This window comes from Barbus barbus, assembly GCF_936440315.1.
Source record: "Barbus barbus genome assembly, chromosome: 33".
Classification (NCBI taxonomy): domain Eukaryota; kingdom Metazoa; phylum Chordata; class Actinopteri; order Cypriniformes; family Cyprinidae; genus Barbus; species Barbus barbus.
Window position 1 is genome coordinate 14,172,817 of NC_136761.1, and position 12,615 is coordinate 14,185,431.

The window sequence follows — 12,615 nt, forward strand, 5'->3', positions numbered from 1 at the left end:
TTTGCATGCATCATATTATATTTATTACTTTTACTAATAAGAAAATGAAATATGCATTTTTATCTGCTGCTTGTTTCTGCCATGGGATTAATAAAATAATTTTTAATAACTAGATTAGATAACAAACATAAAAATTACGGGATAAAAAGTCTCAATTACATTTTTATTTTATAATCTGTGGCACAAACAAAACGAAACGAAACAAAGCAAAGCAAAGCAAAACAAATCAGAACAACAAAAAACTGTGAGATGTAAACTCGGGACAGTGAGAGAAAACTGTGTGAATTGTGAGATAAAAAGTGGCAATTTGACGCATTCCATTGTCTCTTTTCTCTGATTTCTCCGATCTAATAAATTCAAGTTAATGTCAAAGTTGTTGAGGAAAAATTGTATTCTATTTCCTGTGTAATTGAATTGACAATTTAATCTAATCATTTGACAATGTACAGTATGTGCACAGATTCACAAAAAGTTCTGAATGCTTACTCTTGTACCAGTGAGGCAATGAAAGAGCAAGATCATTTACAATATAACTTACACATTGATTACCAATAATCCCTGCTTTTTACTAGCATGTTCAAAGAGGGGTTCATGTAAGGAAAAAAAATGAGATGATTGCGAGGGATAATGGTGAAAAGTGAGAAGGAGAAGATCAAACGTATTGACCATCAAACATCAGGCTTCTCTTTATGGGGAAACATGATACACACATCTCCTGCCTCAGAGTGAACACACACAAGGAAAGCTCCATTTGTACTCCTCCCAACTGGGCTTGATAAATATGTGCAGCATTAAGGGAATTTCACCGCCACAATTATGTGCTTGATAATTACACTGTTGCACACTGGAGCTGACCTCTCTGTATATCTGTGGAATGAACAGGGTTTCACATCAGCATGGCCAGTTAGAATCAGTTACCTCTGCTGTTATGTTCTCATTCTTGACTGTAATGACACAAACATATTAATGACAATAAATTGTTTTGGAATTGCCTTGTTTCAGGAGTACACATTGCATATTCCACAGCTATTTGTGTTAGCTCAGGGTCAAAAACACCATTGTTTCTCATTTGGCCTTGAGACCTTGATAAAACTTTTCAAGAATGTAATACTTATCCTGTTATTATATTGTTTCAAATGACAAGGGTTGCAATGTGGAGGCAATTTTCCCTTAAAGGAATATTTCAGGATTTTTTGGGTAAACTATTCCTTTAATCAGTCCATTAATATGTCAAGTGGTTTACATTATAGGAACAAATAATCTTGTTATGCCAAACCAAACTAGTGCAGTGTAGTTGCACCAATATAATGAAAAACCTGATTTCATTGCTTTGTGGATGTGCAGGTGAAGTTGAAGGTAAACATATTCATATTTATTTTTGTCTGCAAATATGCAGTAACAGCTTATGTTTCCATGTACTTTTATCAATAGTGTAGCATACTTTCATAGGGTCTGGACGCTTTTTAATGAGTATGTCAGATTAATTCGTACACTCTCTAAACCTGATACTCTGGAGTCTAACCTTTCAAGAGCAAAATTAAAATCCGTCCCATCGCTCATTAGGTATGTTAATACATGCAAACGAATGGATGCCATGTGTTTGACCCTACCAAGGACATTCTCTGTCCGCATCGCAGAAAGGCTATCTGCTCATCTGCCTTTTCAGAACAATTCTATTCTTGATATAAATGCAATATAAGTTAGAATTCTTACTGAAATGACACTAAATTCAATTCTGCAAACTATATGCAAATCTATATGAGCTAACTGTCAAATGTTTGTTCAATATCATCCTACTGTTTATAGAAGAATATTATTATAAGGAAACACTTTTATACCTGAGAATAATGGGGATATCTTATTCTCAGTGACATGCTCTGACATTACATTATTATCAGGTAGAGCTTAAAAACTTAATAGTCTGTATTCATATGCAACTACACTGACTGGTGTGGTAACAATTTTCACTCAGAAATATAATTACGAAGAAACACCAAGTAAAGCATTAAATGAAATGTTAACATTTCCAAAATGCACTGAAATAGCATTTTCGTGTAAACTGTACTACAATTGGTAACACTTTCTTTTAAGGTATCCTTGTTACACATCACATGTAGGCTACTTACTATAATAATAAGAAAAATAATAATAAATGATGCATAATTACATGCAAGTAACCCTAAGCCAAACCCTAATCCTAACCCTAACCATACAGTAAGTACTATTACTCAGTACTTAATGTATAATTACACTGTAACAACGACACTTTCAAATAAGGTGTAACCAAATATTTTTTTGTTTACTTCAACTTCAAAAAATAATTTTTACAGTGATACTGAAATAAGTTATTTTAAAAGAAGATACAATGAATGAATGAATGAATAAAGTGTTATTTATTTGTTTGCTAGCATATATTAATTGATTTTAATTTTTTAACCCTTAAAGGGCCTCTCAAGCATTTTGATACACCGAAATGTCTTTTTTTCAAGAATGTAATGTTTTACATATCATGCATACAGTATATATTATTTTAATGTCAGTTAATTATTTAATGCTATATGGCTTTATTTAATTTAATTTTATATATCTTTACCTGGTAGGCCAGTAACCCATCACCCTTTGCATTAAAATAGATTTCAAGCGGGCATCTCAACCGTTTGATAGAGGCGCATAATAAAATATGATATTTACAATGCTGTGTGTAATATTTTATACATTTGTGTGGATGACACTGTTGTTCTTCCACTGTAAATAATAAAAAATATTTATATTATATTAATTATAATGGTAATTGTAGTATGATTTCTGGTTTAGTGTTGTTGAAGTGCTACTTGAGCCTACCTGTGAATATTGAATAAGTGACAGTCTGTGTGTGTGTATATGTGTGTGTGTGTGTGTTCAAGGGGGCGCTATTACTCAGCTGATGATGCTGTGACTGAATGTGATGAAGCCTTGCAAAAAGTTTGAGCAGGTCTTGAAGAATAACCTCACACAAGCAGCATTTCATTTGTAAAAGTTTTAGACGTCAAGCAGCGACATTTTAAAAATTCAGCATTCACTCACACGTGTAGTTTGAAGTCCTTAAAATTTGATTTACATGCGGAAGAATGCGAAATATTTATTATTTGCGCGCTGTGTGAAATGATTCCGCATCCCTCTGTCGCTCGGCACTGTGGAGCGCTGGTGCGCACGCGTCTGTGCGCGCATTCAGGTGTTGACAGAAACCTATAAGAGTCGGTGAGGAGGGAGAAGGGTGTGTGTGTGTGTGTGTGTGTGTGTATGAGAGAGTGAGGAAGAGCGAGAGAGAGAAAGAGAGAGAGTGAGAGAGAGACACGCGCTCTCTCCTAGTGCACTTTGCAGTAAGTTGCGGGCGGCTGTTGCTGGCGTGGCGGTTGCTGGTCGCGCAGGGAACTTTAACACGCTGGATCCCAAAGTCCGTCTCTCTCACCTGCGCAGTTCGGAGCTGCCATGGATTTCGCGGCCGGATTTACTATCCTAATCACACTGCCGATCTTTCTGCAGACGAACGGCCTTTATATCTCCAGTAGCATAGGTACGTGCGCCTGCCTTTACCTATTTACACTTCCATCCCATAGCAAGACGTCCTGTCCGGTACCACCCCAGTGCGCATCAGACCTGGCTGTTTGCGCACTGTCCCCATCCCTGTGTAAGAGAAACTTGTGGCACGGGCTATTTCTGATCTTTTTAATTATTCTCCGGAGCTTTAGGAAACATAAACAGCCGTGACATTCTCGTGCGCTGTGTCATTACTGTTTGTTGTGAAGAGTGTTTGTTTCACATGCTGCTGAAAATAATTTTCAGCGCAGCTCTAGTGTAGTGGAAATGTTTTGGGTGTTTGTTTTTTCCCCCGTGCGTTTGCGATCTTTGACGGACTCTCTGCCGATATTGATCTGTCTGAGAGCGGAAGTATCGCAGGATATTGATTTCAAATAAAGAAATGTCCCCGTTCTGTTCTCCGCCATTGAGGACGTTTAAACATATGCGTTTTGTATAAAGAAACTTAAAAAAAACTAAAGCTCTGAAACTGAACTTTTGATTTGAGAAGAGAAAGATTTGTAGGTTACATGTTTGTGCTACAACTTTATGTTTGTTGGTGACTTGTAATGGCTATTTGCAAATTTGAGCATGAAATTAATAAATATGCAGGAGTAAGTGCTCTCTTCAGAGATGCACATGCAAAGCTCAGCATCACTTTGAACTGACATATCGGCTGTGTCTCAAAATATAGCGAGTTGTCTAGATAGACAACACTGTTGGGTATCATAGTTGTTTGCAGCATTTTTGATGGACATAGATAATTTAAGTATTTTGAGAATAATTCTTAGGCATCATAAGTGTGAGCATCCTAGGTGAGTGGAGGATTTTTGAGCATTATAGGTGTGTGCAGCATTTTTGTGAATCATGTTGCATATATTATTATAGGCTATCATAGCCAACGCATGCAACATTTTTGAGTATTTTAAGTAACTGAAGCATTTTCAAGTATCATTTTAGGCATCATAGGTGTGTGCAGAATTTTTGTGCTCCAGGTGAATGAATTATTATTAGGAATGATAGGTGTGTGCTTTGCAATTTTTTTTTTTTTATCGTTATAAGTAAGTGAAGCATTGTCAAGCATAATTTCTGGGCATCATAGGTGTGTGCAGAATTTTTGTGCATCAAGTGCATGAAGTATTATTGGGCACATGGCTGTGTGCAACATTACATGAGCATCATATGGAAAATAAGCTTTTTGAGTGTCATTATTTTTTGAGCAGCATTTTTGGCAATCATAGATGAGTGGAGATTTTTTGTGCATCAGGTGCATAAAATATTATTGAGCATTACAGGTGCATGTGACTCTTTTGGGAATCATAGTTGTGTGCAGAATGTTTGGTGAGACATAGGTGAGTGGAATATTTTGGGCGTTAAGGGTGCATGCAACATTTATAGGAATGCATGGGACATTTTTGGGCATCACAGATGTGTTTGGATGAGTGCAGTCTGACTCTGAATGTGCCTGTGATGCCTAAAATGCTGCCTTGGTAGGCTGCTCACTAGGTTTTGTGACACTCATTTAGGATGAGCGATCTTCTTCTGAGACCATTTAAGTCAATTAGTTTTGTTTTTCTCCTACGTGAGTCTGCTGCTGTGATTCTTCTTGATATATTTCAATATTGTAAATATGTCTATCATGCATCTGACTGTCATTGAAAACAATAAGGCATATTATGAATGATACATTTTATTTATCTTGGTGTTTCATGATGGGAGGCAGGCAGATGTACTATTACAGACACAGAACAACATGCTTTTCATGCAGTCTCACACAGTCTGTGCACAAACAGGCGTCGTTAAATTGGAAAATTATGGTGTCAAACAAGTGTTTCTTCACCCGGACCCTTCTGACCCATTGCTTCTCATGTGCATTTACCTGCTGCATGGAAAGGAATGTGCAGTTTAAGTGTCAACATAAACACATCTAAATTTAAATTTAATCAGAAGAACCATTGTTTCTGCAAACCTCACATGAAAGTCGCCATGCAGCCTAGTGACATTTATTATAGATGCTGATGCACTACAACCAGTGTGTGCTGTCTGACTGATTATCTTTGTGTGTAACTCAATGCAGATTCCCTGCAGCATGTTCTGGGGGACTATGGACTGGTGAAGCCCGTTCTTACTGATGCAGAAGGCCACTTCCTGTCCCATGCGGTATCGGTTGGTCCAGCAGATGGGCAGTTCCGTAGGCGCTGGAGAAGAGAGGCGGCATCGGTCGACCACGCCCACCATGAGTCCAGAGGAGGCATGCCAGAGCAACTCTACTACAACATCACCGTCTTCGGCCGGGAGTTTCACCTGCGTCTGCACCGCAACACGCGTCTGGTGGCTCCCGGAGCCAAGATGGAGTGGCAGGAATCCGACGGCACGCACTCAGAGCCTTTGAAAAGCGACTGCATGTATGTTGGTGACATTACGGACATACAGGGAGCCTCCGTAGCTATTAGTAACTGCGACGGCCTGGTAAGTGGCCACATTGGCCTTCATGTTGTGTGGTGTTCAGTATGTCCGCTAAATTCACACAAACCTTTCATGAATCTAAACAATATGATTAAACATTGCTATCACTGAAAACAAACTTTAATGAAAAAGAAGAGTTTAATCCTTCTTAAAATCAATCAGCATGCAAATTGTGTGTTTTATTGGGGCTGTCACGTACATATAGATTTCTTGTGCATAGGTATTTTAAGGTGCTCTTAAGTTGTTTACTTCATGTATAGGAATACTAGATCTGACATTAAAGGAATAGTTCACCCAATAATAAAAATTTGCTGAATATTTACTCACCCTTATTCAATCCAAGATGTAGATGAGTTCATCACAACCAATGGATCCTCTGCAGTGAATGGGTGCCGTGAGAATGAGAGTCCAAATAGTTGCTAAAGACATCACAATAATGCACAAGTAATCCACACGATTTCAGTCCATCAATTAATGTTTTGTGAAGTGAAAAGCTGCATATCTGTAACAAATAGGGTGGCCACATTCTATTTTTCCCGGATGTGTCATGGCCAAGATTTCTATATTGCTTACCTCGAGAGCGTTTCGAAAACATAAGGAGCCAATGTCATACACCGATCGGTCTGCACACGCAAACAAAGCCAAATCCTAGATATTTTAGGCAATATAGAAATCCTGACCAGGATGCGTCTGGGAAAAATGGCACGTATGGTCACCCTAGTAACAAACAAATTAATCTTTAAGAGCTTAATTTTTAACTTCAAACCAGCTTCACATAATATTGCTTCCTCCATTACAAAAGTCATCTTATCTGAATCAGGAGAGAAATATGCACAGATCAAAACAGATCAGATCTAAACAAATACTGTGATGTTTTTATCAGCTTTTTGGACTATCATTCTGGCATCCATTTACTGCAGGGGAGCAAGTGATGTAATGCAGAATATCTCCAAATCTGTTCCAATGAAAAAACAAATTAATCTACATCTTGAATGGCCTGAGGGTGAGTAAAGGTTCAGCAATTTTTTTCATTTGTTGGGTGAACTATTCCGTTAAGGCACATGACCCTATAATGAGGGTCTTGCTAAGGTCTTTTACGGTGTAGCCTAATTTTTTTGTCCAGTGCCGAATTAAGTATTTACAGTAAGCCATGGAGCTACCTAAAACTATCTGTCTCCATTTCAAATATTGAAATGTTCTCTTAGTTCATGTAGTAGTCATAGATTTTGTGAGTATCCAAGGATATTCCTAATACAAGCTGAGAGGCAAATAAATAGCTGAGCGGTAGAGTGTGCTTTGTGACTTCTTGTGTGTACTGAGATCTGTGTTTATGGCAGCGACAGGTGTGAGGATTGGAGCAGAGGTCTCTTGTTAATTACTGGAGTTTTTTTTTCTTTACTCAAATAAAACTATAATTGTAAATGGACCCAGAAGAGAAGCTCAGAAAGTCTGTCAGAGATCATGATATCCATACGCCCCCTGTGGCTGACATCTTTATACGACAAGAAAGAGAGTAAGAAAATAAATAGTGCGAGGAAACTTCATAAACAGGTTAAACTAAGAGGTCAAATAAATGATGTAGACATTAAGTACAGTTCCAGTGAGGGCTGTACTGTCTGCTCTGTTCCACAAGGGCATCCTAGCCCTTGTGGGAAAAAAAGCACTACATTCTATCAAATAGTGTATATTTGAAATCCAAAAGTAATGTATTTTCAGGTAATATAAATAAAATATGAGCTATATATATATATATATATATATATACAGTACATTGTGTACTATATGTATATATATAATGGATATTGGATAAAAAAACCTAGTATACCAGTTGGTATGTTTCTGTAGTTGATATGTGTCTGTTGTTTATGTTTCATTTGCATGTAGTAGAATGTAGCATTTCATTGCTCTTTATATCATAACATGTATGTATGCCCCATATGAAGAGCTTACAGGCATTTTTCTGTATAGATGTGTTTGTGTTTGTGTGCTTGTGCACAAGTATGTCCACACTTGTGTCAGTTTGTGTGTGTTTGTGAATGCACGCTCCAGTGGGCATAGTGCCCACAGGATTAAACCCTGTCTCCATGCTGTCCTTCAGCTTCAAACACTCAGGGTCATCCAGGACTACAGCCGTGGGCATCTTGCATTTAGAACAGCCTCAGTAACTCCATTTCCTCTGAGGGCGATGCTCCTCTACAGAGAGAATAAATGCAACTTTAGCTTCACGGCTCTTCATATTACAGAGATTTGTTTGTAGAGTAGAGCATTTGTAAACGTGATAATGTTGTAAAAGTTGCCAGAAGAGTGGCCATTCTAATTGCAGTATTTTGAGTGTATTTTGGATAGCCCAGGCCAGTACATTCAGAGAGACAAATCAAGGGAGCCGGGGAATAAAAATCTGAAGTTTCACCCTGATTTACATGTATACAGAAGCTTGTTTTTCTGTTTTTGTAGTGGCAAAGAAGAAGAAAAATACACACACACACACACACACACACGCACGCACACATGCATGCATACAAAATACTATTTTTAAAGGGTTGTGGTTATAGGCTCTGTATTATGGTCTTTAATGAGATGGAAAGCATCCAGATAGGTAGGTAGACATTGTGGCAGTAACCAATTGTTGTTCAAGGAGCACGTGGAAACTCATTGTTCCATTCCTTCAGAATAACTGGAACTGCGAGAGAAAATCAAAACATCCAAAACATCTGCTCATCGAGAAAGAGGTCACGTAGGCTGAAGAGAAATCCACTTATGTGGTATTATGTTTTCTCCGAAACCATCTTTTTCCACAAATCAGAGGTGTATGGTTTACAAGTGTCAGAGGTGGGATGTATCCGTGGTAATCAGAGGATCTGGTTTAGTAAGGCAGAACTGAGAATTCTTTGTGTGGTTTATCAACAGGTGTTTATCGACACAATATACAGTAGGCTACAATGTGTGTGCAGACATCTGTCTTTTGGAATGTTATAGTTTTAATTGCTAAAGGTTTTTAAAGGTTTTCAGTTGAGGTAGGGCTGTGCAATTAATCGAATTTGATTATCATGAGCATCTAGTCAGTAAAGTTGGTTTCTTTATTAGTAGTTAATCACCATCACCTGCTTTCAAATGGAGCGGGAATTACTATACAGAACCGTAATTCACTGACAAGCTAGGCAATTTCGTGCTCATAATCGAAGACGATTTGTCTGCTTTAGACATGACAAGATTCTTATGAGCTGAGAGGCCTATTTGTACATGTTCTGTTTTTTTTTTTTTTATAAAATGACCGAAGCCAAGATATCCTTTAATAATAGCAAAATGTTGACTGTGCATACATCTGTTTTATTGTGGGGCATGGCCCGATGCTGCAGGTTACGCTAGCACTTACAGAGACTCAAGGGAAAATCGTTATTGTTTTTACAAGCTAGAAAAATTAAGCCTGTCCAATCACTAGATGATGGGGCGCTATTTTCCAGTATGAAAGCAACAAAAGACAGTGACTTTCTTATGTACATATATATATATATATATATATATATATATATATATATATATATATATATATATATATAAAAGCTGACAAAAACAATTTTTTGAATGTCATGTGGATTACTTTTGTGGTTCTTTTTGGTGCTTTTTTGGAGCTTAGCAGCTGTGGTCACTATGAAATGTGTAGATTCTTCAAACTATTTAATCATTTATTTCACAGAAGAAAGAGAGTCATATGGGTTTGGAAAGACATGAGGGTGAGTAAATGATGACAGAAATTTCATTTTTGGCAGAACTGTTTGTTTTGTATTCACTATTCTCTTTTTTTGTGCATAGTCTTGATGGTGAGCCAGTTGGCATCTTTTAACCACAACTAAATGAACAGCTAAACTTTCACAGGATACAAAATACTATTTTTAAAGGGTTGTGGTTATAGGCTCTGTATTATGGTCTTTAATGAGATGGAAAGCATCTAGATGGAAGTAGGTAGATAGACATTGTGGCAGTAACCAATTGTTGTTCAAGGAGCACGTGGAAACTCATTGTTCCATTCCTCCATTCCTTCCTTGATGGTGAGCCAGTTGGCATCTTTTAACTGCAACTAAATGAACAGCTAAACTTTCACAGGATAGTGTTCAGAAACCAAACAGATAGGAAAGTGGAAACAGACAGGTGAAAGACACCACCGCACATCCTGAGGGAAGCTTGGGCCCGTAATATGGCCAGACTAATGAAGACAGAGACAGTGTTGAGCATCTGAACAGGATGGGAGAGGACACGCCATGGTTGGTGAAAGACAAGGCCAAGGCTAAGATAGCAAACAGGCAGGGGAGGAGAGGCGTATCGAAGACGAATGGTGCTGTTGGCACGCTGGTTTCAGTACACAAGCAGGCCAGCGCGCTTCTTCCCAGGGGGGACAGTCTTTTATATCACTGCTCCGGGTGTGTGTTCACGGTGTGTGTGTGTGCACGTTGGATGGGTTAAATGCAGAGCACGAATTCTGAGTATGGGTCACCATACTTGGCCGTATGTCACTTCACTTCACTTCACTTATACGGGTGTGCTGAAGAGTGGCCAAGGCCTAATCCTTTCACACACTTCACTGGCCGACGCAATTATACTCTTGCCTCTTCTCATCTCTTGGGGCAAATCTGCATCCAGCAACACTCATACCATCAATCAGACCCTCTGCCCATCATCATAGTGTGCATTGCTGGCATTAGTAGACAGCAGAATCAGCATCAAAAGGCAAAGCTGTTCACTAGAATCAATCATGCTTGACTTTATTCACAGAGCGACAATATCCCCACTAATAGGGGAAACTGCTTAAATTACTGTATATGACCTGAATGTTTATCTATCTATCCATCTGTCTGTCTGTCTGTCTGTCTGCCAGTCTCTCTATCTCTCTAACGACAACACTTTTATTCAAAATAAAGGACTTTCAGTTCATTTGTTGGCAGTGTGAACTCCCCTTTAGATATGGTTATTGGCATTTGTCACATGCAGTACCACTATAGCTCCCTTCGATACTCTAGGACCTGTTGGAAGAGCTAATTTTTTTCTTAACACTTCCAACACAAGTACGGCAGCGTGTCTAATTTTGATGAGGTGATGAATAGAGCGTAGAGTCCCACGAGGAACATTAGCACTCCATTCGCCTTACATGTTGTGGAACATCTGTTTCACTTGCTTCACTTTTACTTGCGGTTGGTTTGAAGTTCTGAAAGCATTACTTGATCTCAGCCAGCTAATCTCATTCCTGTAGTTTAAGGGGGGGTCTGCTCCAGGCTTAAACCATTTCAAGTCCCATAAGTGCCACTGAGTCATTAAATAACAGTTTTAACAACTCAGCAGAGTCAGTTGGTCATTTTAGGAGTTGATGATCCGGTAATGAGACAGGTGGTTAAGTCTGAAAACACTGTAGGCCGAAAGACTTCATTTCTCGAGCAGAAAGCACTAGCGTCTCCATGGATATAACCGTGATGGTGAGCTGACTTAGCGGAACTCAAGTGCCATTTACTTCTGAGTATAATCATTATATCAATTTTCTGCTGAGCAGCTGTTATTGACCCCTTTTGTTTGAATTTGTGTGAATTGGCTGGTGCTGGGCATGAACGAACAAGAGATTACGCTATGATTACAGACTCCGCCCTGCAATGTGGCTCTCAAACGAACAATTACTCAATCAAGAGGCTTTTATCAGCCAGTCAGCGGCTCAGCGCGAGGGCAGGAATGTTTCTCATAACCTGCAATTACCAATTCCTTTAGACTGCAATTCAGAAGCCATTTCACAGTTTGTGCACTGAACGCATAAAAAAGACAAGGGATTTCCCTTTGGTACTACATGAGTAAATTCCACATGAGCCAAGACATTATATAGGTGAAATTTTAATAGCAGATTTTTATCTATATTTCTTTGACATTAGCTAAGGCAAGGTTGTGGGTTTGATTCCCCAGGAACATGTGAACTGATTAACAAATTAATGTAATTTACTTTAAAATGTAATAAAGCATCTGCCAAATGCAGAAATGTATGCATGGTAATACTGTATGTAAAATGTATTTACTATATATTCTTTATCAGAACATACAGACATAAAATTGAAATCACTGCAATTACAAGAAACGAAATGAAAGAAAGTGATTGGATGACATAGGTAACAATTGCCCAAGTGCTCAGCTTCTGCTTTAGAGTCTATAATGGGAGTTTTATATTCTTTCATTATATTATAAAGCAACATCACACAGGAAAGAGTGCTGTTGCTCTAACAGTATAATTGCCATGAAGTTGTAAATGGTTGTTGTTATTGAGCCTGTGCTAGTTTACCAAATTAAAACTGCTTTTTGTCATAAACTGAAGAATAACAAGTTGGAGAGTCACGAAGATCACAAAGATGTCATAAACACAGTGTTACTGACACAATAATAATAAAAAAAGGAATAAAAATCATGTTTTGAGATGTTTGACCTGATTTATCCCTTTCTGGTCCAGAAAGAATGACCAGTGTGTCTCACCCAATATCCATGGGCCTTGATGCTTAGCGCAGAACATTTAGCAGCTTGTTCACCTGGAGCTCCTGAGAGTCTCCTTCTCACTCCCTTTATTTATCTGTTGGG

The 12,615-nt window shown here is 38.3% G+C and overlaps 1 protein-coding gene across 2 annotated transcripts in view; it reads left to right on the plus strand.

Annotated features, from left to right (window-relative positions):
* Window positions 1–3,236: 3,236 nt before the first annotated feature.
* LOC306852984 (A disintegrin and metalloproteinase with thrombospondin motifs 2-like) overlaps window positions 3,237–12,615 on the plus strand; it is a 164,679-nt gene continuing 155,300 nt past the window's right edge. Inside the window, exons 1-2 of one of the 2 annotated variants that reach the window (XM_079390120.1) lie at window positions 3,237–3,553; window positions 5,633–6,024. In XM_079390120.1, the coding sequence (XP_079246246.1) occupies window positions 3,469–3,553; window positions 5,633–6,024 (477 nt within the window). In that variant the 5' untranslated portion in view covers window positions 3,237–3,468. The remainder of the gene's footprint in view (window positions 3,554–5,632; window positions 6,025–12,615) is intronic. The other variant, XM_079390121.1, reaches the window with a different exon arrangement.